Source organism: Rhinoderma darwinii, chromosome 2 (assembly GCF_050947455.1).
Source record: "Rhinoderma darwinii isolate aRhiDar2 chromosome 2, aRhiDar2.hap1, whole genome shotgun sequence".
NCBI classification, from domain to species: Eukaryota; Metazoa; Chordata; class Amphibia; order Anura; family Rhinodermatidae; genus Rhinoderma; species Rhinoderma darwinii.
In genome coordinates this window covers 66,052,198-66,079,305 of record NC_134688.1, presented here as the reverse complement: position 1 = coordinate 66,079,305, position 27,108 = coordinate 66,052,198, and the positions used below count along the sequence as shown (strand labels likewise).

Here is a 27,108-nt window from a genome sequence, read left to right as displayed (position 1 = left end):
ACATATACGTTTTCTTACTGGATGGCTGTGACATATGACAATGACAGATGTAATCCATTGGCCATCTATCAGCCATCCGTCGGCCACAGACTCCATTGTCAAAAAAAGTATACGTTAACGTGTATGTCACGTGATGGTATTGAATTGGTATCATGAAAAATTGTATAACTTAATACATTTCAGAAAAGTTAAGGTTAGACACTTCCCCTTTCAGAAAAATAAAGAGAACGCTTTAACTATGTAATTGTAAGTTCTCTGTTGCCTTTAATTAAATTCACATTTCAACATATAAAGTCTTAGTACAAATGAGCAAGTAGAAACAGAATAAAGGTTTATATTAAATTCTGAGTAAATATAATTTATCTATTGCTAAATCAAGTTACAATAACTTTTGATGCCAGGTTTAGTGTCTAAATAAGGAAGCTAGACTTAAATATGATTCATGGATGAGTCATGAGCAATCCTGCCCTGTGGTTGTAGATATATATACAGTCGAGTCCAGAAGTATTTGGACAGTGACGCATTTTTCATCATTTAGCCCCTGTATACCATGCAATGGATGTGGAACAAACAGTGGCGGATTATCATTAGGGCGTTTCGGGCGGTCGCCCGGGGCCCAAGACTGCCAGGGGGCCCAAGGAGCCTATGACCGCCCGAACCCCCTCATGCCCAGTGGCGTCGCTAGCACCGGAGGGAGCCCCGGTGCCAGGACCGCACCTGTCAGGCGAGGGGAGCTTTGCTTCTACTTAGCAGCCGTGGTCTGTGCTGCTTTAGAAGCTCCCCCTCCAGCCCCCCTTCCCTGCTCTAAACATCTCTGCTGCTAGCTGTCGGGACATGGGGGAGGGGAGACTGTCGGCGGGCTCTGTGCTGTGAGCAGGAGAAGAGCTGCAGTGAAGACATAAAAGGTAAGTGCATGTGTGTTTAATATCCATATTCATGTGTGTTTAATATCCATATTCATGTGTGTTTAATGTCCATATTCATGTATGTTTAATGTCCATATTCATGTATGTTTAATGTCCATATTCATGTATGTTTAATGTCCATATTCATGTATGTTTAATGTCCATATTCATGTGTTTACAAGGTGTACTTTGTGTATAATGTGCATACTCGTGTATAATGTGCCTACTTAGTGTATAATGTGCATACTCGTGTATAATGTGCCTACTTAGTGTATAATGTGCATACTCGTGTGTACTTTGTGTACTATGCATACTTTGTGTATAATGTGCCTACTTTGTGTACTTTGTGCATAATGTGTGTACTTTGTGTACTGTGCGTACTTTGTGCATAATGTGCGTACTTTGTACTGTGCGTACTTTGTGCATAATGTGCGTACTTTGTGCGTACTTTGTGCATAATGTGCGTACTTTGTGCGTACTTTGTGCATAATGTGCGTACTTTGTGCATAATGTGCGTACTTTGTGCATAATGTGGTACTTTGTGTACTGTGCATACTTTGTGCATAATGTGCCTACTTTGTGCATAATGTGCCTACTTTGTGCATAATGTGCGTACTTTGTGCATAATGTGGTACTTTGTGTACTGTGCATACTTTGTGCATAATGTGCATACTTTGTGCATAATGTGCGTACTTTGTGCATAATGTGCGTACTTTGTGCATAATGTGCCTACTTTGTGCATAATGTGCGTACTTTGTGTACTTTGTGCATAATGTGGGTACTTTGTGCATAATGTGCATAATGTGCGTACTTTGTGCATAATGTGCCTACTTTGTGTACTGTGTGTACTTTGTGCATAATGTGCGTACTTTGTGCATAATGTGCATAATGTGCGTACTTTGTGCATAATGTGCGTACTTTGTGCATAATGTGCCTACTTTGTGCATAATGTGCGTACTTTGTGTACTTTGTGCATAATGTGGGTACTTTGTGCATAATGTGCGTACTTTGTGTACTTTGTGCATAATGTGTGTACTTTGTGCATAATGTGCGTACTTTGTGCATAATGTGGTACTTTGTGTACTGTGCATACTTTGTGCATAATGTGCGTACTTTGTGTACTTTGTGCATAATGTGCGTACTTTGTGCATAATGTGCCTACTTTGTGCATAATGTGCGTACTTTGTGTACTTTGTGCATAATGTGCGTACTTTGTGCATAATGTGCATACTTTGTGTACTTTGTGCATAATGTGCGTACTTTGTGCATAATGTCCTTACTTTGTGCATAATGTGCGTACTTTGTGCATAATATGGTACTTTGTGTACTGTGCGTACTTTGTGCATAATGTGCCTACTTTGTGTACTTTGTGCATAATGTGGTACTTTGTGTACTTTGTGCATAATGTGCGTACTTTGTGCATAATGTGCCTACTTTGTGTACTTTGTGCATAATGTGCGTACTTTGTGCATAATGTGCATAATGTGCGTACTTTGTGCATAATGTGCGTACTTTGTGCATAATTTGCGTACTTTGTGCATAATGTGGTACTTTGTGTACTGTGCGTACTTTGTGCATAATGTGCCTACTTTGTGTACTTTGTGCATAATGTGGTACTTTGTGTACTGTGCGTACTTTGTGCATAATGTGCATAATGTGCGTACTTTGTGCATAATGTGCCTACTTTGTGTACTGTGTGTACTTTGTGCATAATGTGCGTACTTTGTGCATAATGTGCATAATGTGCGTACTTTGTGCATAATGTGCGTACTTTGTGCATAATTTGCGTACTTTGTGCATAATGTGGTACTTTGTGTACTGTGCGTACTTTGTGCATAATGTGCGTACTGTGTGTACTTTGTGCATAATGTGCCTACTTTGTGTACTAGTGTTTAGGTAGTGTTAGCAATAGTTACGGCGCGGCAGGGTGGTGGTGGAGAAGGGGGGCCCAAGTTTGGGTAACAGCCCAGGGCCCATGGTCTTCTTAATCCGCCACTGGGAACAAAGCAATGAAGATGTGATTGAACTGTAGACTTTAATAAGGGGTTTTACAGAAATATTGCATTAAATGCTATGTACACCACAATATAACTTCTATGAATCCTATATACATAGAAGCTGTATTGTTCACTCTCAGTTGATTCTGTCAGTTCTGTGATTGATATTAGCTGGATCTTGTGCAGGGTCGGCTCCAGGTTTATGTGGGCCCTTGGGCGACAGAACCTTAGTGGGCCACTATGCGGTGCAACTCGAGTGGTAGCAGTATAAAGGCAGAAACATAATGCCAGAAGGATGTAACCATGGATCACTTACCATTCACATGTAAGTCATGGGCCAATGAATCCAGATAGTGCAGTTTCTGCGATGTGTCAATCTTGATGTACCTGTTATGTGGAGGTTGTGATTTCTGGTAGACCTGGTAACTGTAGGCTTGAGTATTTCAGTACCTGGAGGAATTGGTGGTAAACGTGATGTTGATAAACTGCCCCTACCAATACTACCTATACTGTCCCTTACATGGCACCAACCCCCCAAAAAAGGCGAACTTTAAGAAAATAGTTATGGTTCAGTTTTAGTGCCACCTTTCTACTCCCTACAGTAATACCTCCCACACAGTAGTAATGTCCCATTTTTTCTCCTAAAGAATACTAGTTCTCTTTCGTGTCAACATATATTAGTTGTGTCCCTATATATTAGTAAGGCGCTCTTTGTGTACCTATATATTTTTTAGGTCTCCTTTATGCCCCCATATATTAATTAAGCCCAGGGGCGCTGCTAGGGTCATAAAAGATCAGGGGCACAAGCCCTGAGACATATATTTACCCCCCAAAAAAGAAATCAAGTTTTACATATATATCGGAGATAGCATATCTATAAGACTAAGGCATCTATAGCAACACTGCTGGATATAATTGGATGCATTGTCTCAGCAGACAGTATCATACATGATAGGCTTAGATACATGGCCCCAGCAGATAGTATCACACATGATAGGCTTAGATACATGGCCCCAGCAGACAGTATCACACATGATAGACATATACACAGGGCCCCAGCAGTAGGTATCCTTGTACTAACATATGTCCACCCCAAAAAAAAGTGTGTGTATGTGTGTGTGTGTGTGTGTGTATATATGTATATATATATATATATATATATATATGAGACAGCATATCTATAGAACTCTGACCCTATAGCTATGGTTAGGATTAGATACAGCAGCTCAGCAGACAGTATCACACATGATAGGCTTAGATATAAGGCTCAGCTCACTGACATTGCTGCTCCTGCGCTGGACCCTCAGAAAGGTAAGTATAAGAATTGTTTGTTTTTTTATGCGTTACTACATTTTTTTGTGTTTTCTTTACAGGTTCAGATTCGAGGACTACTTCAATCACAACATTTTTTTATTTTCAATAAAAGGGTTAACGATGGTTGTGTGGGGGTTTCTATTTCAATAAAATATTTCTTCCATGTCCTTGTATTTTTTTAAACTTTATTACTACCGCCTTAGTAATGGCCACTGGCTTATTGACAGCGTCCATTACTAAGGTGGGCTTAGCGTTAGCCGGTGCAGAGGCTAACACTAACTCCAATTATTACCCCGGTACCCACCAGGGTTGCCGGGAAGAGCCGAGTACGATCCAGTACCCGACCAGCTGTAGCGATGGGTGGGAACCGGGGCACCCGCTGGCTGGTGTTATTAGACTGGGAAAAGCCAAAAATAGTGGGCCCTTCCCACCCTGGTAATGCTAGCCTGCTGCTGCAGTGTTGTATCTGGCTGGTTATGAAAAATTGGGGGGGACCCCACGTCGTTTTTTCCAATTATTTAAAAAAAAAAAAACTAAATAGAAAAAAAATTACGTGGGGTTACCCCCCATTTTTCATAACCAGCCAGATACAACACAGCAGCAGCCTAGCATTACCAGGGTGGGAAGGGCCACTGTTTTTGGGCTTCCCTAGCCTAATAATACCAGTCTGCGGCCGCCCCAGTACCCGACCTTTGCTGCAGATGGTCGGATACTGGATCGTACCTGGCTCTTCCTCCCGACGGTGGTGGGTACCGGGGTAATAATGGGGGTTAGTGTTAGCCTTTTTACTGGCTAACATTAAGCCCCGCTTTAGTAATGGATGCTGTCACTCAGACAGCGGCCATTACTAAGGCGGTGGTAATAAAAGTTTAAAAGAAAATACAAAGACATAGAAAAAATATGTTATTGAAATAAAACCCCCCACACAACCCTCATTAACCATTTTATTGAAAATAAAAAAAAACGTCATCGAAGTAGTCCTCAAATCCGACGTAACCCAACGACCGAACCTTTAAAAAAACAAGCACAAGAAAACATTTGTAACACGTGGTAGACTTAGATACAGGGCCCATGTGTGATACTGTCTGTTACACCATCTATACTGTATGAGATTACTGTCTGCTGGGGCCCTGAATCCAAGCCTAACATGTGGTAGGCTTAAATACAGGGCGCATCAGACAGTATCATACATGGCCATACATACATACATACATACATACATGCCTCCATATAGAAGTTAGTCCGTTGCCTGTGCTCCCATATAAAAGCTAATACCCCATATCCCCCAGTTTGGTGCCTTTGCTCCGATAAAAATAATTTAAAAAACCTCACCTAACACGTTCCCGCAACGAGCTGAACGGTCCCGTCACTGTCTTCTCACTGGTACTTGGCGCCGCTCGCAATTATCATGTCAGCGTGACATGATTACGTCATCTTTGCCGGAATGCATTGTTATTGTGGATGCGAGCGGCACCAAGTACCAGTGAGAAGACAGTGACGGGACCGTTCAACTCGTCGTGGGAACGTGTTAGGTGAGGTTTTTTAAATTATTTTTATCTGCTCATCTCTGCAATCTGCTGCCGCCCACCATGGACGGCTATAGTTAATTTAAGCAGGTGGGCGGCGTAAAGCACCCGGCGGCCTAGTGGGCCCCTACAAGAGCAGTGGGCACCGGCACTTTCCCGGGTTCGCTGGGTGCTGACGCCGGCCCTGATCCTGTGTGTCAGAGATATGCAGGACCCACTCTAAGCCGAGCCGTCAGTTCAGGTGAACTGACAGAATCGGCTGGGAGAGAACGATATAGCTTCTATGTATTCAGGATGGAGCTGTATCGTTGCTTAAAAACAAACAACACATTTATTTAACCCCTTCCCGACATCCGCCGTATATATACGGCGCTGTCGGGAGGTGCTTCCCGCAAAGCGCCGTATATGTACGGCGCAGTGATGGTGCGGGCTCAGAAGCAGAGCCGGCACCATCACCGCGGGGTGACAGCTGTATTATACAGCTGGCACCCTCCTGTAACTGCCAGGACCGGAGCTATTCTCCGATCCGGCAGATTAACCCCTCAGATGCTGCGCTCAATAGAGCGCAGCATCTGATAGGTTTTCACCCGATCGGCAACCCAGTGATGCAATCGCTGGGTTGCTGTGGCAATCGGACGCCAGAAAATGGCGTCCGAGTCTGCCTTGTACGGGAGCCGATGAGGACCCACCTGCGGCGTGTCCTCATAGGCTTGCTGTCAGTGAATAACTGACAGCGCTAATACACTGCACTACGTATGTAGTGCAGTGTATTAGAGTAGCGATCGGGGCATCAGGCCCTCATGTCCCCTAGTGGGACAAGTAAAAAAAAGTAAATAAAAATGTGGTAAAACAATAAAAACACACACATTTCAAATAAAAATAAAGCTAAACTGACTTTTTTTCCCATAGTAAGTCTTTTATTATGGGAAAAACCGTAAAAATCAAAAAAACTATACATAATTGGTATCGCCGCGTCCGTAACGACCCAAACTACAAAACGATTATGTAATTTATCCCGCACGGTGAACGCGGTAAAAAAAAACATGAAAAACAGCGCCAGAATCTTTGCTTTTAGGTCACATCTCCTTCCAAAAAATGCTATAAAAAGTGATCAAAAAGTCACATTTACTCCAAAATAGTACTAATAAAAAACGACAATCCGTGCCGCAAAAAATAATCCCTGACACCGCTTTGTGCACGCAAAAATAATAAAGTTATGGGTCTTAGAATGGCGACACAGAAAACAAATGATTTTATAAAAAAAGTGATTTTATTGTGCAAAAGCTGCAATACATAAAAAAACCTATATAAATTTGGTATCGCCATAATCGTATAGACCCGCAGAATAAAGCTAACATGTAATTTAGGGTGCACTGTGGATGCCGATAAAAAAAACAATAAAAAACTATTCCAGAATTGCTTGTTTTTGGTAATTTCCTTTACCAAAAAATGAAATAAAAAGTGATAAAAAAGTCGTATGTGTTCTAAAATGGTACCAATAAAATCTACAGCCCGTCTCGCAAAAAACAAGCCCACACACCGCTCAATCAACTGAAAAATAAAAAAGTTATGGCACTAGTAATGCGGTGATGAAAAAACATCTCAATGCGCAGGTCGGAGGGGAACATTCCTGCAGTTTTAGGGCCCTAGTATTTAGGAACTAGAAAAGGGAATGGACACAGCACATTCGCTGGAAGCAAGGGCACCCGTATTATACCATTAAAACTTTCCCAAAACTTTCCCAGCAAAATTTCCCAAACTACGAAGGAGAAAAAGTCCCCAAAAGGTGCAGAACGTTACAAAAGGGGGATAAGAAAGAAAACCGTTTATCAGTGTGACACTGGCCTGCACATAACGGATCGCTTCACAGCGTAACACACATCTATGGATAATTGTATTATTTACCCCATTATTATACCCTCTTATTATGCCCTGATGTACTCCGCACAGATTACATATACCCCTGATATACTCCGCACAGATTACATATACCCCTGATATACTCCGCACAGATTACATATGCCACCACATTATAAACGGAAATACCAGCAAAACCCCAAACAGAACTATTACCAAGCAAAATCCATGCTCAAAATGGCGATCTTTCCCTTCTTAGCCCTACAGTGTGCCCAAACAGCAATTTATGGCCACAAGTAAGGCATTACCATACCCGGGAGAACCCGCTTAACAATTTATGGGGTAAGATTCTCTAGGGGCATAACATCTTGTGCGGTGAATGGGAAGATCAGTGGAGAAATTGCAATTTTCACTTTGCACAATCCACTGCGTATTCATTTCTGAAAAACACCTGTGGAGTCTAAATTCTCACTACATCCCTTGATAAATGCCTTTAGGGGTGTAGTTTCTAAAACGGGGTCACTTTTGTTTGGTACATCAGGGGTTTTGCAAATGCAACATGGCGTCCGCAAACCATTCCAGCAAAATCTACGCTCCAAAAGATAAATACCGCTCCTTTTCTTCTGAATGCTCCCATATACGTAAACAGCTGATTATAACCACATATGGGGTGTTACCGTACTCGGGAGAAATTACTTTACAAATGTTGGGGTGCTTTTTCTTCTCTATTCCTTGTAAAAATGAAAAATGTGCATCTAAAACTACATCTTGTTGGAAAAAAAAATTATTTTTCATTTTCATGGCTTAATTCTAATTAATTCAGCAAAAGACCTTTGGGATCAAAATTTTCACTATACCCCTAGATGATTCCTCAGGGGGTGCAGTTTCCCAAATGGAGTCACTTTTGGGGTGTTTCCACTGTACTAGTACTACAGGGGCTCAGCAAATATGACATGACACCCAGAAACCATTCCAAAATCCAAATGGCGCTCCATCCATTCTGAGCCCTACCGTGTGTCCAAACATATGTTTGTGACCACATGTGGGGTATTGTTTTACTCGGGAGAAGTTGCTTTACAAATGTTGCAGTGCTTTTTCTCCTTCAGTCCTTGTGGAAATAAAAAAAAATACCTAAACCTACATTTTCTTTGAAAAAATGTAGATTTTCATTTTTACGGCCTACTTACAATAAGCTCTGTAAAACACCTGTGGGGTCAAACTGCTCACTGTACCCCTAGATAATTTCCTCATGGGGTGTAGTTTCCAAAATGGGGTCACTTGTTGGGGATTTCCACTGTTTTGTCCCCTCAGGGGCTTTGCAAATGCGACATGGCCTCCGCAAACCATTCCTGCTAAATTTGAGTTCCAAAAGCCAAATGGCGCTCTTTCCCTTCTCAGCCTCGCCGTGTGTCCAAACAGCCGTTTATTACCACATGTGGGGTATTGTTTTACTCGGGAGAAATTTCTTTACAAATTTTATGGTGCTTTTTCTCCTTTAGTCCTTGTGGAAATGAAAAAAAATTAGCTAAACCTACATTTTATTTGAAAAAATGTAGATTTTCATTTTCACAGCCTACTTGCAAAAATTTCTGCAAAAAACCTGTGGGGTTAAAATGCTCACTATACCCCTAGATAATTTCCTCAAGGGGTATAGTTTCCAAAATGGGGTCACTTGTTGGGGGTTTCCACTGTTTTGTCCCCTCGGGGGCTTTGCAAATGTGATATGGCCTCCGCAAACCATTCCTGCTAAATTTGAGCTCCAAGAGCCAAATGGCACTCTTTCCCTTCTAAGCCCTGCCGTGTGTCCAAACAACCGTTTATTACCACATGTGGGGTATTGTTTTACTCGGGAGAAATTGCTCTACAAATGTTGTGGTGCTTTTTCTACTTTAGTTCTCTTGGAAATGAAAAAAAATTAGCTAAACCTACATTTTATTTGAAAAAATGTAGATTTTCATTTTCATGACCTAGTTCCAAAAATTTTTGCAAAATAACTGGCCGGTCAAAATGCTTGCTACACCCCTAGATAAATTCCTCGAGGGGTATAGTTTCCAAAATGGGGTCACTTGTTGGGGGTTTCCACTGTTTTGTCACCTCAGGGGCTTTGCAAATGCGACATGGCCTCCGCAAACCATTCCTGCTAAATTTGAGCTCCAAGAGCCAAATGGCGCACTTTCCATTCTAAGCCCTGCCGTGTATCCAAACAACCGTTTATTACCACATGTGGGGTATTGTTTTACTCGGGAGAAATTGCTCTACAAATGTTGTGGTGCTTTTTCTACTTTAGTTCTTTTGGAAATGAAAAAAAATTAGCTAAACCTACATTTTATTTGAAAAAATGTAGATTTTCATTTTCATGGCCTAGTTTCAAAAATTTTTGCAAAAAAACTGGCTGGTCAAAATGCTTGCTACACCCCTAGATAAATTCCTCGAGGGGTGTAGTTTCCCAAATGGGGTTACTTTTGGGGGGTTTCCACTGTTTTAGTTCCACTAGACCTGTTCAAAGCTGACATGGTGCCTAAAATATATTCTAATAAAAAGGAGGCCCAAAATCCACCAGGTGCTCCTTTGCTTCTGAGGCCGGTGCTTCAGTCCAGTAGCACACTAGGGCCATATGTGGGATATTTCCTAAAACTGCAGAACCTGGGCAATAAATATTGAGTTGCATTTCTTGTGTAAAACATTCTGTGGTACAAAAAAAAATGGATTCAAAATGAATTTCTGGAAAAAAATAATGAACTTTGTAAATTTCACCTCTACTTTGCCTTAATTCCTGCGCAATGTCTAAAGGGTTAAGAAACTTTCTAAATGCTGTTTTGAATACTTTGAGGGGTGCAGTTTTTAAACTGGGGTGACTTATTGGGGGTTTCTAATATCTAAGGACCTCAAAGCCACTTCACAACTGAACTGGCCCCTGTAAAAATAGCATTTTTAAATTTTCTTGAAAATGTGAGAAATTGCTGCTAAAGTTCTAAGCCTTGTAACGTCCTAGAAAAATAAAATGATGATCAAAAAACGATGCCAATCTAAAGTAGACATATGGGGGATGTTAGTTAGCAACATTTTTGTGTGGTATAACTGCCTGTCTTACAAGCAGATACATTTAAATTGAGAAAAATGCTAATATTTGCAATTTTTCGCAAAATTTTGGTGTTTTTCACAATTAAATACTGAATGTATCGGGCAAATTTTGCCAGTAACATAAATTCCAATGTGTCACGAGAAAACAATCTCAGAATCGCTTGGATAGGTAAAATAATTCCGGAGTTATTACCACATAAAGTGAAACATGTCAGATTTGAAAAATGAGGCTCGGTCAGGAAGGTCAAAAGCGGCCAAAGAGGGAAGGGGTTAATAAAACAACAAAAAAACTTCCTATTTAAAGGTGTACGTAGCCTTTAACTATTTTTCAATTACAGCCATTTTTTACATAGTCCCTCTGTCATGATCTGTGGGTATGTGGACCCACTAGGCCGCACCGCCGTAGTGGAGTAGCAGCTGGCCAAAGAGCAGTCTATACAAAGTCCTTGTACAAGAGTACCTGTAATAGTCCAGACAGTAGCAGAGGCTTAGGAACAGACAAAACTTGAATGTAGATGACGCCAAATGTGGCGGATGATATCAGGCATGGCAGATGACACGTTGTATGACAGCAGGCTAGACAGGTGGCACAACATGACTCCATCACTCGATAAGGCTCAGGAACAAAAACAGCACGAGGTACAGGATACAGGTAGCAGGGCACAGGAACACTGGGAACAGGATAACACTAAGGGACCATATGCTAAGACAAACATGGGAATATACAACAACGCTCAGGCAAGGATTGAAAGGGCAGAGCCCTTTTTATAGCCCAGGGTGATTAGGGCTGATAAGTGATATTTTTTATGTGCGCGCGCTGGCTCTTCAGGGGCGGGCATGAGTGCGTGTGCTCCCCAGAGGATACTGCGGAGCAGAAGTGAGTACTGGCGTCTCCTATGAAGGAGACGCCGGCCAGCACTCGGGAGTCGCGGCCGTCGAGGGGTGAGTGGGAACAAAGGGCCATGGCCGCGGACGATATACCCTCCAGATTGCTACTTTAAACTATCTGGGGTTCGATCACCCCTTCCGCTATAAAGAGCTAAGGTTACTGTGTAATGTTACAGTATATTATAATGATATTATAACTCTATTGTGATCGCGCTCTCAATATTCTCTGAAAAATTAGATATGTGCCTTTTAAATTATTATTCTGTTCTTTTGCCTTTTTTTTTTTTTTTTTTTTTTAGTTAATTTTCACCTTGTACAGATAAAGTTTGAATGAAATATCTTCCAAGGCTAAGTGTAATTTGAGGACTTACCAATAAAAATCACAATGCCAGGCGCCATGTTAAAGATTTTGTTAAAGTGTAGCTAAACATTCAAAGTGACATGTCAGAAATTTGGATTGGTGGGGGTCCGAGGACTGAGACCCCCACCAATCGCTAGAACGAAGTAGCTGAAGCACTCGTGTGATCGCCCAGCTGCTTCGTGTCTGTTCGGCTTTTTCCAGAAAGCCGATGTATCGGAGCACGGGCTCATAGACTTTCTATTGAGTCCGTACACCGATACATTCATTTCCGGAAAAAGCCAAACAGACACGAAGCAGCTGGGCGATCACACGAGTGTTTCAGCTGCTTCGTTCTAGCGATTGTTGTGGGTCTCAGTGCTCGGATCCCCACCAATCCAAATTTCTAACATGTCACTTTGAACGTTTAGCTACACTTTAAGTACAGTATGTTGACCGCAATTTCCTTTACTGATTATAACTATATACTGAAACATATTCATTTTTTAAAATCTGTTTTTAATATCTGATTGTATATATTTTTAAATTACATTTGCTTTACATGATTATGGGGGCAGCCATCTTGCCTGGTTTTGTTTTTTGTTTATTTTAGAACTTTTTATTAGAATTTCAAATCACATTTATCAATAACATACAGACGCACAATATCATCCATAATTCAACAGCAGCTGTTGAGATTTTCTTTACAGCAGTCACCAAGACATAAGAAAACTTGGTCAGAACATGACCTATTGACTTCCATAGAAGAGTGTTGTGGGCATGCTCTGTGACCTGAGCAGGGAGGTGGAGGAGGGGAGCTGTGTCCATCACCTGCAGTCAATGGTGTGATCCTGCGTTATCTGTCTCCAACTTTATAATAGAGGTGTGATGATTACAGCTGACCCTGCTCTCAGTATACACAGCACATGCTGAAAAGTGACAATATTGCAATATCAGTGGCCAGTGTGAAAACTGCAATATTACAGGATTTTTATGTATTCAAATGCTTACCACCCAGACAGAAAGTCAAATTCCCCATATAGGGAATTGTATAGGGACAAACGATTATAGTAACAACCGCTCGTCCCCATACATAACCAATCATTGCAAGGAGCAAATGAGCGCTGTCTCGTACATCAGTGCTCGTTTTCATGGCCCATATCAGGCCGTGTAAAAGGACCTTAACCCTATGCAATCATCTACACTTGTTGATTTTAGTGGCCTCAAAGAATCAAGACAGTAACATGACCTAAGCCTATTCCCAGAATCAGACATACCTATGGCAATTGTGAGTATTGAGATGCAAATCGCCACATTGTGTTTGTTTTAAAGGTATAAATTGCCTTTACGCAATGCAAATAGCCATATTGTAAGCTGACGCCATAAACATGATAATGGTGGCTATAAATTCACTAGGAAACTGACAATAATTGGGAGTATTCTCATGCATATTGCATGCATTGATGCTTTTACATCGTAGAGGAGATGTGTACAATTATATCTGGTATGGACGGATGAGGCTGTATTCACATAGGGCACCCATGTGCCATTTCTATTCTCTATGAAATATTAGTAAATTGTCGTTTATGTGTTCCCAATCACACATTATGTACACACTCAGATATTTTAACCAAATATTGGTCAAAATTCTGATAATGGTGCAAGTGTGCTCCATAGGCTATTAAATAAATATCATCTACTACAAAATTGTCCACTGTCACATTTCTTTACCTGCCATAGCCTATATGTGGGAAAGGGCAGTGAGTTTTTTTCTTTGATGGAATAGATTCTTCTTTCTACTTAAGGGTTTTACGTCTCAGTATACCAGGGGTCTCAAACAAGCGGCCCGGCCGTGGGCCTCATGCGGCCCCTGAGGCTGTTATCTGCGGCCCACTGGGCACCGAAGTTCCCTCAGGAGAGGAGAGAGCAGGCCGAAGGAGGAGCGTGCCGGCGCTCCTTCATGACGTCATGAAGGAGCGCAGTCCCTTACCCGCGCTGCTGGATCGTTGGTGGTAGAAGCGCAATGGCCACACAGCCCCCTATAGATACCGTGTTTCCCCGATAGTAAGACACCCCCGATTGTAAGACGTATCGGGGGTTTCAGGGGGGTCGGCTAATATAAGCCGTACCCCGAAAGTAAGACATATGTCTTACTTTCGGGGAAACACTGGGGTATTGCCGCCTCCTGCCCACTTCCGCGCCGCCCCCCTCTCCATACGTCACCGCGCCGTCCCCTGCACTTGCTCCTGCTGCAACTGCCGGAATCGAAGCGCGCGCCGATTCCGGCAGTTTAACCCATTAAATGCCGCTGTCAATAGTGACAGCGGCATTTAATGTGTTTGACAGAGGGGGGAGCTCCCTCTGTCACCCGATCGGCGCCCCCGCAAACAAATCGCGGGTCGCCGTCGGGTTTCCATGACAGCCGGGGGTCTAACAAAGACCCCCAGGTCTGCCTTCAGCATCTGCTTGTTAGGCGATGCCGGAGGCATGACCTAATATGTTGCCTGTCAGTTTTACACTGACAGGCAATAATGCTTCGGTATACTAAGTATACCAAAGCATTATATATGCGATCGGCACATCGCATAGTGAAGTCCCCTGGTGGGACTAAAAAAAAAAATGTAAAACAGTTAAATAAAGTTTGTGAAAAAAGAAAAAAAATAAATTCGACAATTTTTTTACAATATAAGACATACCCCGAAAGTAAGACATAGTGGGGCTTTTGGGGATAAAAAGAAAGTAAGACAGTGTCTTACTTTCGGGGAAACACGGTAGTTCAATCCCCTCCCTGTAGATAGCATCCCACACACCCCACCCTGTCGACAGCGCTACACCCCGTCACTGTAGTTAGCTCCATTGGGCCTGAAGTGGAGTGGAATCCCCAACCAGAGCATTGAGGATGATCGTGCCGGGGATTCCTCTTCTGGAAGAGCCCCTGAAGTCACTGTCCATATATGGGCAGTGACTTCAGGGGCTCCTCTAGCAGAGGAATCTACGGCCCGAGTGTCGGCAATGCTCTGGCGGGGAATCAGATCCAGGAGGTTTCGCTGACGTCACTGTCCATATATGGACAGTGACTTCAGGGGCTCGTCCAGCAGAGGAATCCCCGGCCAGAGCGCTATAGGGGGGGTGGCACTATCTAAAAAGGGGTGTGTGGCACTATCTACAGACGGCACAGTGGCATTATCTACATAGGCCATTGTGGCATTATCTACAGAGGGCACTGTGGCAAGATCTACAGAGGGCACTGTGGCACTATCTAAAAAGGGGCTGCCCAATCTTGAGATTCTTGTGCCTGCCAAACACTGCCAACTGAGCCGCCAGACTCCGTTTAGCGATACTTAAGCTGGAATACTGGATTGTTAAAATAAGCATGTGGAGTAAACTTGCAAATTTTCAGTAAGTTTAAATCTAGTGGTATTATTATAGTAATGTAGTATTATTATAGTAATGTAGTATTATAGTAATGTAGTATTATTACAGTAATGTAGTATTATTATAGTAATGTAGTATTATAGTAATGTAGTACTGTTAAAGTAATGTAGTATTATTATAGTGATGTAGTATTATTACAGTAATGTAGTATTGTTATTCTAATGTAGTATTGTTATAGTAGTTCAAATAACTAATTAATTAACAATAATTTTGTATTGTATCAAATTTAAAAGTAAGGCGGCCCGTCAACTTTTTTTTATGTGCGGCCCATTTACCCGGCCGAGTTTTAAACCCCTGCTGTATACCCTCCGAAGTTGTACAGAGATGTAATATGGCACCCATAGACGTCCATGTATGCCTCTCCACGCCTGACGTCTACCTGCTGCCTAGTTCCTGCCAAGCCTGCCTTGCTACTGTCCGAGCTGCCACAGGTACCCTATATGGACTATAGACTCTGACCTGCGCCCTGTTGCGCCCTTTTGGCCAGCTGCCATACCGCCAAGGCGGTACGGCCCAGTGGGTCCACGTGACACCCCTTAAAGGTCCATAGTTTTATAAAGTATAGTTTGTAATTGGAATGAAAATTGGCTCAAGGACCGTATCCAGGACTGCAAGGACCCATTATCCACTTTACCTGCCCAGGAACTTAACCATCCTTCCTTGAATTAACACACCAACACCTTCTTTATGGAAATGTGGAAGTGGCCACAGCTTTATTCTTATTTACAAACATCGGCATGAAGACATATATATATATATTTATTTTTCTCTCCTCCTGAAATGCCGATGCTCCCTGTCTCCATCAGGCATGTAGGGTGCTACCTCCGTCTTCATCTGCCGTACTTTTCCGCCAGCTGTGACATCTACGAAAAACCAGAAAAACGCCAGAACAAGAATATAACCGTAGAAAAATTTTCCAAAAACAAAACCAAAAACCACCAGGGGAGGGAGGGCGGGTGTTTCTTCCACTGCAGCTTGAAGGTAAGAGGGCTTTCTGCTCCAAACCCCTGCCTTATATCTTCTTAACCACGCCCCTCTTACCCCTTGTTAACCAATCCTGGTCCTGGGCATTATTTTAAACCGTTCCATCCTTTCTTAACCCCTTGCAGTCCCTGACACTCTCCCTAGGCGCTTCAGTGTCTGCAAAGAGTTGTGGTCAATGATTCCTACTCTGAATGGTCCCCGGTTATAAGTGGTGTACCCCAGAGTTCAGTGCTGGGACTACTATTATTCAACTTATTTATTAAAGATATAGAGGATGGGATTAATAGCACTGTTTCTATTTTTGCAGAAGACAACAAGCTATGTAGTATAGTTCAGTCTATGGAAGATGCTCATAAATTTCAAGCCGACTGGACACACTGAGTGTTTGGGCAATAATCATTTCAGAGGATTGTATCTGATTGTAATATGCAACAACTATTATTAGAAGGGCTGTTATTTGTTGTATCGTAGAAAAGATGATGATGTCTGTGACCGGAATAAACAATACACACTATATGGACAAAAGTACTGGGACACCTTCACATTACACCTACATTAGTTTTTATGATATCCCATTCTAAATCCATAGGCATTATTATGGAGATGGTCCCCCCCATTGCAGCTAAAAAAGCTTCCACTCTTCTGGGAAGACTTTCTACAAGATTTTGGAGTGTGTCTTTTGAAATTTTTGCCCATTCATACAGAATTCATTTCTGAGGTCAGACACTGATGTTGGATGAGAGGGCATGGCTCTTGTTCATCCCAAAAGTGTTCGGTGGGGTTGAGGTCAGGGCTCTGTATGGGGCCAGTTAAATTCTTACACACCAATCTCACCCAACCATGTCTTTATAAACCTTACTTTATACACTGGGGCACAGTCATCCTGGTACAGAAAATAGCCGAACCCCAAACTGTTCACACAAAGTTGGAAGCATTGTCCAAAATGTCTTAGTATGCTGAAGCATTAAGATTTTCCTTCACAGAACTAAGTGACCAAGGCCAACCCCTGAAAAAACAACCCCATAGCATTATCCCTCTACAGTTGGCACAATGCAGTCAGGCAGGTAATGTTCTCCTGGCATTCACCAAACCAAGACTCCTCCATCAGACTGGCAGCTAGAGAAGCGCGATTCATCACTCCACAGAACACGTTTCCACTATTCCAGAGTCCAGTGTTGGCGTTTTTTACTCCACTCCATCCGACGCTTGGCATTGTGCTTCGTTATGTAAGGCTTGCATGCAGCTGCCCGGCCATGGAAAACCGTGCCATGAAACTCTCGGTGAACAGATTTTAATGCCAGAGGAGGTTTGGGACTCTGCTGTTATTGAGTCAGAAGAGCGTTGGCGACTTCTATGCACTATACACCTCAGCACTCGGCGACCCCGCTCTGTAACTTTACGTAGTCTGCACTTTATGGCTGAGTTGCTGTGGTTCTTAAACGCTTCCACTTTGCTATATACCACTCAGAGTTGATCGTGAAATATCTAGGAGGGAAAAAATCTCATGAACTGACTTGTTGAAATGGTGGCTTCCTAGTACAGTAACACTCTTTGTAAAGGCGGCTGCATGGCTAGCTGCTGGATTTTATACACCTATGACACTAGGACTGAATAAAACACCTGAATTCAATGTTTCGGAGGTCTGTCCCTATAGTGTATATGCAAACATATCTTTGTTTGTGTGTAACGTGTGATACAGATATTCCATGAAAGCCGTCCCCGCGCTATGTGGAATGTAACAGCCTTCAGTATTCTGTAACAATCTTCAGTATTCCTGCACAGTCTGACAGAAAATGGAAATGCAAAGTTGATGTTTCCAGGAAGGGGAGCGCTATTCAGAGGGGATTCTTCAGTCACTACGAATACGTTTATTACAGTTCAACACAGCACAGATGCTCATTGCTTAGTCAGCCCTGAGGTATGTCATTAGAATATGTGCATTTGTGAAGATTAAACATGCCTGACAGGACTTCAGCACTGTGTACTTTTACTTCACTAGCCGCCTTCTATTGGGCAACATGAATCATGTGACCTACTTGGAATCCTGAGTTGTAGCTACTGGCACTCCTCATGTACTTGACGACTTTCCCTTTCCAGCTCCTTTGCCGGATGAAGTTAGATTATAATTACAGGAATTTAAAGATCTGGGAGGAAAAGGGAAAAAAAAAGACGCTGCTGGAATAAAAAAACCTATTATTTGTCTCAAGAGCCATGATGTGGGGACAGGATCTGCTTTCCCGAGCACCAGGCTGTAAGCGTGTAAACTCTGTGTCACCTGAAAGTCAGGAGTACTATGTGTGCTTTGAGAAGAGGAGGAGGTCTCCTTATAGGATGAGCAGGCTCCTGGCACGACAGCAGCTCCTGGCTAAAATTCAGCAAGGTGAGTCGTATGATGGCGCCATCTTCTCCGCTTCATTAACAAATATTTGTTTATCATAATGCGGTTTTCATCACCTCCATATTATTCCATGTACATTGTACATTTCCAGCATGTCATTCAGCTAAAGCCAATTACTATGATCATTGAAAATAAACTTTATAATGGCTGTAGTATGCGCTGCAGGAAAAGACCTAAATATATTAAATATACGGGTTTATTGTAATTGTAATTCCTGAAGCTTCCAATCTTAAATTGCAACTCTTTTAAGCTAAAACATGTTATAAAAATTATAGATTCATATATTTTATATTTATTTTAAATATATATATATATATATACATATGTGTATATATATATATATATATACATACATATATATTTTTAGATATATATATATATATATATATATATATATAGTTTATTGTCTTTTTATTTTACCAGACATGTAATTTTTAGTAGATATATTTGTATTTTTATATTGCTAAATTATCAATCGAAAATAACAGAAAATAACTATACCTATAAGACAAAAACTCCACTACCCAACCCCCTCCAGCCTCCTTGTGTTTGCGCTTGTTTTACATTTTTCCTATTTTTACACTGGACAATAAAGAACTATTTTATTCTATTGATGACCGCCATATTTTAACAAAACAATGCTTATCAGTGCTGGAGACCAACCAGCGGTCTCTCCGGTGTGGGAACTAGGTGTTGGTGACATATATTAATATACAGCACCAGCCCTTCTGTAATGTAGTGAGATTACTAATATAGGGTAGTGATGCAGGAGTGCATGCAGAACAAAATATTACCGTTTTTGTTGTTTGTTTTTTGAGTTTCCCTTTATGGCTGTTTTCTAGGACTTCTTGGGGGGGGGGGTTGTTGTTAAGGCATCATAATGTTCCTCATTCTTCGAAATTTGCCTCTTATTGTTGACAAATCCAGTTCAGCAGGTTAAATTGTCTTCATGTTTGTAGGTATGTGTAGACGGCACTCACAATAATGACATATATAATAACACAGAAACCTGTCAGCAATATTAGGCCCTGTTCACAACTAGTTTTTTGACACATTTTTTGACGCGGAAACCGCGTCGGAAAACGCGCCACAAAACGGCCGAAAATGCCTCCCATTGATTTCAATGGGAAGCGGTAAAAAACACTCACAGTAAAAAGAAGCAACATGCCCTATCTTCTGGCATTTATGCCTCTGACCTCCCATTGACATCAATGGGAGGCAGAGAAAGCGTATTTCGCTGCGTTTTTGCCCGTGGCACTCAATGGGGGCGAATGAAAAACGCAGGGAAAAACGCGGCAAACGGCGTTCAGGTAGATGAAAATCTGCCTCAAAATTTCAAACGGAATTTTGAGGCAGAATTCTCTGCCTGCAAAAAACTCCAGGAAAGCAGAAAGTGGTTTTGTTTTTTTACTAGAATTTGGGATTATGTTGCAAAATAAAATATAAAAATGTTTCTTTGTCTTTTCTTGAAAACTTAGCCTCTGTTCACACTAATGTCATGGCTTCCTATTCCTAGTTTTGCGTCATTTTAACAGCAAGAATGGCGTGGCCTGCCGCACTCTCCTTGCCTTTTAAAGTGACGGAAACGACATTTTTTTATAGAAAATATTAAAACCTGGGAGGCAGGAAGACCTGGGGCATCTGTAAAACCGAGCTCACCACATTGACGATGGCTCCCATCGTGCACGCATGATTATCACAATGACACTAACCAATAACCTTATTATCAGCAACATCAAATTTACTACATACAGTCCTCCTTATATGATATTTTCCCCAACAAGAGCCTGACATCCCAAGCCGCTAATGCTTCTGAAAGCTTGACTTGCACACCAGAGCTCCTTGAAGACATGCGTCAACAACCCGCACTCTTTCAAAGTCACATGCGTACATCACCATCCATACACAGCTAAGGACAGCCAGGTACCGTGAATTCAGCCTTTCCCACACCTGTGCGTTGAAACCCCTAGCTTTGAAAGACAATATACATTTATTTAACCCTTGTTGATCAGGGTAAATTGTAGATATCTTCCACAGCTAGATGCCACAAGTTTACAAGCTTTGTGACTTCTGTATAATCACGCCACATGTGGTTTAACAAGACTTCAGGGGCATTTGCGCTTAGAGGGGTTTTCCAGCCACTAAAAAATGATGGCCTATTCTCAGAATAGGCCATCAATAGCTGATGGGTCGGGGTTTGACTTTCGGGAACCCCGCCGATAAGCTGTTTTGAAGGGGCCGCAGTGCTTGTACGAGCGCTGCTTCCCCTTCATTTCTTCTTGCTCACTGTCGTCAACATGCATTTTGTGGCGATTCACATGTATTGCAGCCTTTTCTCCCAACCACTTCAATGGGAGAAAAGGCTGCAATACCTGTGAATCGGCGCTAAATGCGTGTCGACGACTCACAGGGAGCAAGAAGAAATAAAGGGGACGCAGCGCTCATACGACCGCTGTAGCCCTTTCAAAACAGCTGATCGGCAGGGATCCCGAAAGTCGGACCTGACGCATCAAGTCGGACCTGAGGATAAGCCATCAATTTTTAGTGGCTGGAAAACCCCTTTAATGCATTGAGATATATTAAAACATAATTCTAAATATGATTAGAACCCTTTTAAATTGCGTTTATGGTCTCCGTTTGACGTATATGCCGGGAAAAATACCCAACATATAAGTTATTTGGAGGCTGTGATGGATGCCTAACAGTTGCATCCATCACCCATAGACTATTATGGGATACATTAAATGCATACTTAATGAACTCTCATGACCTTTTCATAACAAAACAGTTTTTAATCTATGAGTGACGGACGCCACTGTTAGGCATCCGTCAGATGTATCCATCACCGATAGGCTATTAAGGCATCCGTTTAACAGAAAACATCATGAAAAGATAGTGAAAAGCTCATGATGTATACATTAAACGTCAAACATAGCCTCCCATTTTACAGTAAAACTTATCCTGCGGGGTATACAAATTTTGCAGGAGTCAACTACGCTATTCTATCCAGCAACAAAAACTATCACTGACAAATACCGGCAGACGGAGGTCAAAGGACACTCTAGTGGCTTCCGTTGGTTTAATGGGATGCTACAGGCACATTTGACGTATGCGCCGGGAGTTTTTCCAATGCAAATGTCAAATGTGCAGGGGAGACGCAGTGTGAAAGTGCCTTACTAGCTCATTAATACTACCAATCCAGGGCATAACTATAATTCATAAGGGCCCCATAGCAAAATCAGATGGGCCCCACCGCCTAGTGACAGGATACCAAAACAGGAGCAAAAGTAGCAATAATTAAAGGTATGGATAATAGCGCCAAATATCAGAGAACCCACATGAGTGATCCCGCTCATCCTCTGGGCCCCATAGCAGCTTCTATGGCTGCTAAAGTTACGCCCATGCTACAAGCCCTAGTCATAGATGACATTAACATCCTAGGTACTTTCCTAAGATAAAAGATGATGATATTTGAAAAATATGTTTTTTTTTTATGGAGTGTTACTGTCATTACGTCCCATAATAGGCCCCGAATTGCAAAATCTTGGCATCTTGTGAGGTGCTTTCTCCTATGGGCATTGTTGCCCCTGCTGTGTAATGTACTTTGTACAACCTGAGTGAAGGGAAGCAAGAACTGCTCACAGCATATTTATGGCATTTTGTCACCTTTCAACCCCATTCAACTGTTGGCCTGAAAAACTCAGTGGAATTTGTTAACTACGCCAGCATTGAATATTACATTATTATACTCTGCATTCACCTAAACAGGTGTGAGGATTATCATTTAAGAGTGCATTAAATATAGCATACAAGTAAAGAAGCCATAAAGTACATACCATAGATGAAGTTATTATGGAGTGCATGGAGGGTGCCCAGCTGTCTTTACCCAGTGTGAACTTGCTCAGGGCACTTTTCTCTCAGCAACATCAGAAAACATTGGAGTTGAAAAAGTGCCTGGTCTATTGGGTTTGCAGGGATGCTGTAGATACAAGCAGCGCAAGGTGGGGGGCCCTATTGTGAGCCCCCTCTCCTCCATGTAAGTCACTGCCTCTGGTTTATAATAAATTATTAGTTCCTGGTATTCATGCAAACTTTATATAGAGCTACATTACATTCACTTTATCATAATTGAAAATATCATATAAAGAACGACGTCACCTTCATACTCATGAACTATTGACTGTTCTGCTGAAATATCCTCCCTCATGAAATATTTTTTTGCGAAATTCCCTTTCATGTTGGGACAACTTGTATTTTCCATTCAATTTATTGAGCCAGTGGCCGTTGACCTATTTGACGACCACAAAACTGTTACTGGAACAAAAGTTTCATCTCTGGAAGCAGTCGGGGAATGTGGGGCTCTTCCCTGGAGGAATGGTCACTTCTGTGGTCATGCAGATCTCTATCTATATGCAATACAATAGAAATGGTTAATTGTGACCGGTGAGCTGTAACAAACAAACATATACATTACAACACGTGGTTTAAGATGGATTTCACCTATAACTTACACCAGCATTTACTGTGCTGTGTTATCATATCATTTCCAGTATAGAAACAGTGAAACGAAACTCTAGTCCTATTCCAGTGATTCAATTATAAATTCTTGTAGAGTATACAAAATATCAAGTCCTGCGGTGGAAGGCTTCAAATATACCACTAACGCCTTACATAGAAACAGTGGAATGCAGAATGTTTTTGAAAGTTTTATGACTGAAACTCTAAGGTTGTATTTAGTAAGGCTACATTAGTATAGTAGGTAACTGTATAGCCAGTAATTCCCTAATATAAAGTTAGTGGATCAGCTGCTCTGAGTAAGATTTAATGCACACGACAGAGCCATAAGTGTCCTTAGGAGAGGCCATCAATATTAGATCGGTGGGGGTCCAAATCTTAGCACCCTTGCCGATCAGCTTTTTGAAGGAACTTTATTCCCTTCATTGTTTACCAGACACAGCTCCGTCCCTAGTGGCTGTGCCTGGTATTACAAATCACTACAGCTTTGTCCCATTCACTGAGCTGTAATTCTATGCACAGCCTCTACTAAAAGTATGGCGCAGTGCAGTATGGAGCAGTGTAAACTAGGGGTGAACGATGCATCGAAGTTTCGATACTGTGCATCCCCAAACGGTTTGATACCGGCCGCACTGCTCAGAATAGTAACACATGAATGTATGAGAGCGGGGCTATGGCTGTGTAACGCATGTGTAATACAGCCATTGCCCTGCTCCTGAGTCCTGACAAGAGCGCGCTGTCAGCATGATGCGATGCGGCCGGCGCTGCACTAATGAGCGGCGGCACTGAAGACAGAACATGGTGGGCTTACTACAAATCACCCCCATGTTCTGTCCTCAGTGCCTGAACCGCCGCTCTTTAGTGCAGCGCCGGCCGCATCACCTCCTGCTGACCGCGCGCACATTTAATGTCAGGAGCGGGGCAATGGCTGTATTACACAACCGCAGCCCCGCTGTATAATGGCGGTGATCAGAGAAACCTCTCATCTCCACCGCTATTCCCCTGAATGCTGCGATCAAAGCTGACCACCACCGCAGCATTCAGGGGAAAATGAGAAGGGGGGGATTCCCTTTGGATCGCATCACAGGAATTCCTGTGATGCGATTGAGGGACATACCATATATGGGCAGACAGCCCAGGCTCCATTGAAGGACCCCAGGGCTGTCTTACCATATTTCCTGTTGTTAGGGCATACTTAGGTATGTCCTAACAACTGCCTGTGTACTATCACTACACAGACTTATGTACTGTAATATAGATATATGCCCGTAAATTAAATTTTAAAACTAAAGTAAAAACAAAGTAATGTTAAATTAAAAAAAATACACATACACCTTTTTTACAATAAACATTAAAATAAGTCTCAATTCATAAAATATATGCATTCGGTATTGGCGCGGCCGTAATAACCTGCACAACAATTTTTTTGTGTCATTTATGATGTGTGCGCTGCAAAAAAATAAAATAAAAACTGCTTTTGTCACTTATTGTGAGGCACGAGGTGCGATGAATTTAACCTCCAAGTGCCTCACATTAATAGTAATTAACGCCATCATGTAACTTACACATTAACCAATTATGACTGAGAAACATGATGGGGTTAATTACTATTAATGTGAGGCACATTCAAAATTCATCACACTTCGCGCCTCACATCAGAAAACGGAAGAACTTTTTTTTTTATTACTGTTGGCAAAGTATCGTTTTGGTATCGAAATCGCAATACTACACAAAGAATCGGTACCTAAGTCCAAATTCTGGTATCGTGACATCCCTAGTGTAAACAGTGAAGAGGAAGCGGCGCTCCACAGCCCTTTGAAACAGCTGCTCTACGTGGGTGCTGAGAATCGGACCCACACCCATCTAATATTAATAGCCTATTATAATTACAGCCCATCAATTTTAAAAAACCTCCTTAATGTGGCTCCAACCTGAAGCCGTACTATAAGGCCTTGTTCACACAGCGCGCAAAAAAAACCGACGTGTAAATGTGTCAAATACGGTAGCGTTTTTGTAAAGCGCTTTTTAAACGACATATGTTTTTGACAAATTTTCGTCTTGTTTTTTGATGCATTTTGTGGGCACTTTTTGCGCTTTTTTTTGGGCGCAATTAGGACTCTCATTGACTATAGGAATTAGGCAAGGTTTTGACACGACAAGGAATTAACCTAATGCTTCTTTTTTACATGATGCGTTTTATAAAAATGTGTGTGTAAAAAACGCATGGTATGCACTAACGGCGCACTTTTCCATTGATGTCAATGGGAAGTTAAAATCATGTGATTCTTTAATGCATCTTTCGGCGTGTTTAACGCACCGAAAAATGCAACAAATACACGCTGTGTGAGCAGGGCCTGAAAGCCAGCACCATTTATGTCCCTGTTAGGCAGATGAAAAATTCTGTGTTCATAAGATAGCCTTGGTCGTCTGTAAACTGAACTCTTTTAGGCTGATAAGGCCTCGTTCACAACTGCGTTTGGGTCCCTTTCTGACGTTCCATCTGAGCTTTCTGTCAACTTTAGTCGACTACGCTATTGCTTCCGGCAAAACTACGGGTCCAGTGTACAACAGAGACAAACGGAAACCATGGGCACCGGATCTGTCACCATTGAAATCAATGGTGATGGAAACGGAAAAATCTGGTTTCCGTCTGTGTCAGTTCAGGGTCCCGTTCTGATGGAAAGCTCTGACGGAACGTCAGAATGGGACCCCAACGCAGATGTGAACGAGGCCTAAGTTGTACAACATCAGTTAACAGAATACACATTATGACTGCAAGCAAAATATTAGTTCCCAGTATTTATCTAAAAGTTAGTAGACAGTTGATGAACAGCTGAGTCATTCACTTGAGACAGACTGGTTGCTATGCAAACGTTCACTAGCCTTTTCTGTGGTTGTCAGACAGTATGTCCATAGTAACCAGACCCAGCTGACATCCTGCATAAATCACCAGTTCCTGACCTCCCCTTAATAAATGTACCTCACTAATTTTCCCAAAGACAGCCAAGAACAATGCACAAACTGCTGTAAATTGTTTCATAAATGTGAGTTATGGAAAGAGCAAAGCAATTTGCGGTCACCTTGCCAGGTGGAACAAGGGTCAGGTCAACCTTGCTCTCTCAATAGGTTGGGGTCCCCGACTTATTAGACATTAATGGCATATCCTGTGCATATCCCATAAATGTCGGAGTTGGGAATACCTTTTCAATATTGTATGGAGTAGATATATGAGCGACAAGACTAAATTATTCAGGGCGAGGGGGGTAAGTTTGTTGTGCTTGGCTGTCTCTGAGAAAATTAGAGAGATAAGTTTGTTAAGGGGAGGTCAGGAACCGGTGATGTATGAAGGATGGCAGCTGGGTTTGAGGGAAGGAAAGCTTATGTAATTGTAATACTTTGTAAACAATATTGCCTAGGCACCAAATTATTAATGACATTGTTGCACTGTAACATAAAAATGCAGGGATAAATGTTTACTATCCTAAAATAAGAACTGGCAGCAGTCCATAATGCCCTTTATACAAATCAAATAAATGGTGGCAGGACGTCATATATAAAATACTGAAATATACATTTAGTATTGTATCTTTAATATTTTTGAATTTTTATTTACGTCTCCTAGTGTTAAAATTTTTGTTGGCCATGCATATTAAGACCGAAGACATCAAAAACCTGGGGGATTGTTGCCTGAAGGGAATACCCCATCCTATGAGGACATATAAGTGTTATACGGGGGATCCACCAATTGGGACCCTCCTCTATTAGAGAAAGCAGGTGCAAAGAGTGACTCACTGTCTGAAGGATTCGGCATGACTGTCACCAATTGAAAGGCCATGTACACCTTTGAAATCGCTTTTAAAAAAAAATAAAA

General features: G+C 41.9%; 1 protein-coding gene across 2 annotated transcripts in view; it reads left to right on the top strand.

Annotated features, from left to right (window-relative positions):
- Positions 1 to 27,108, top strand: part of STARD13 (StAR related lipid transfer domain containing 13) — a 191,735-nt gene that overhangs the window by 42,303 nt on the left and 122,324 nt on the right. The window contains exon 1 of one of the 2 annotated variants that reach the window (XM_075851709.1): positions 18,403 to 18,704. The exons of the other annotated variant lie outside the window; for it this stretch is intronic. Coding sequence (XP_075707824.1) covers positions 18,536 to 18,704 — 169 coding nt within the window. The 5' untranslated portion in view covers positions 18,403 to 18,535. Of the gene's footprint in view, positions 1 to 18,402; positions 18,705 to 27,108 lie in introns of those variants that run through there. 2 annotated transcript variants of the gene reach the window in all.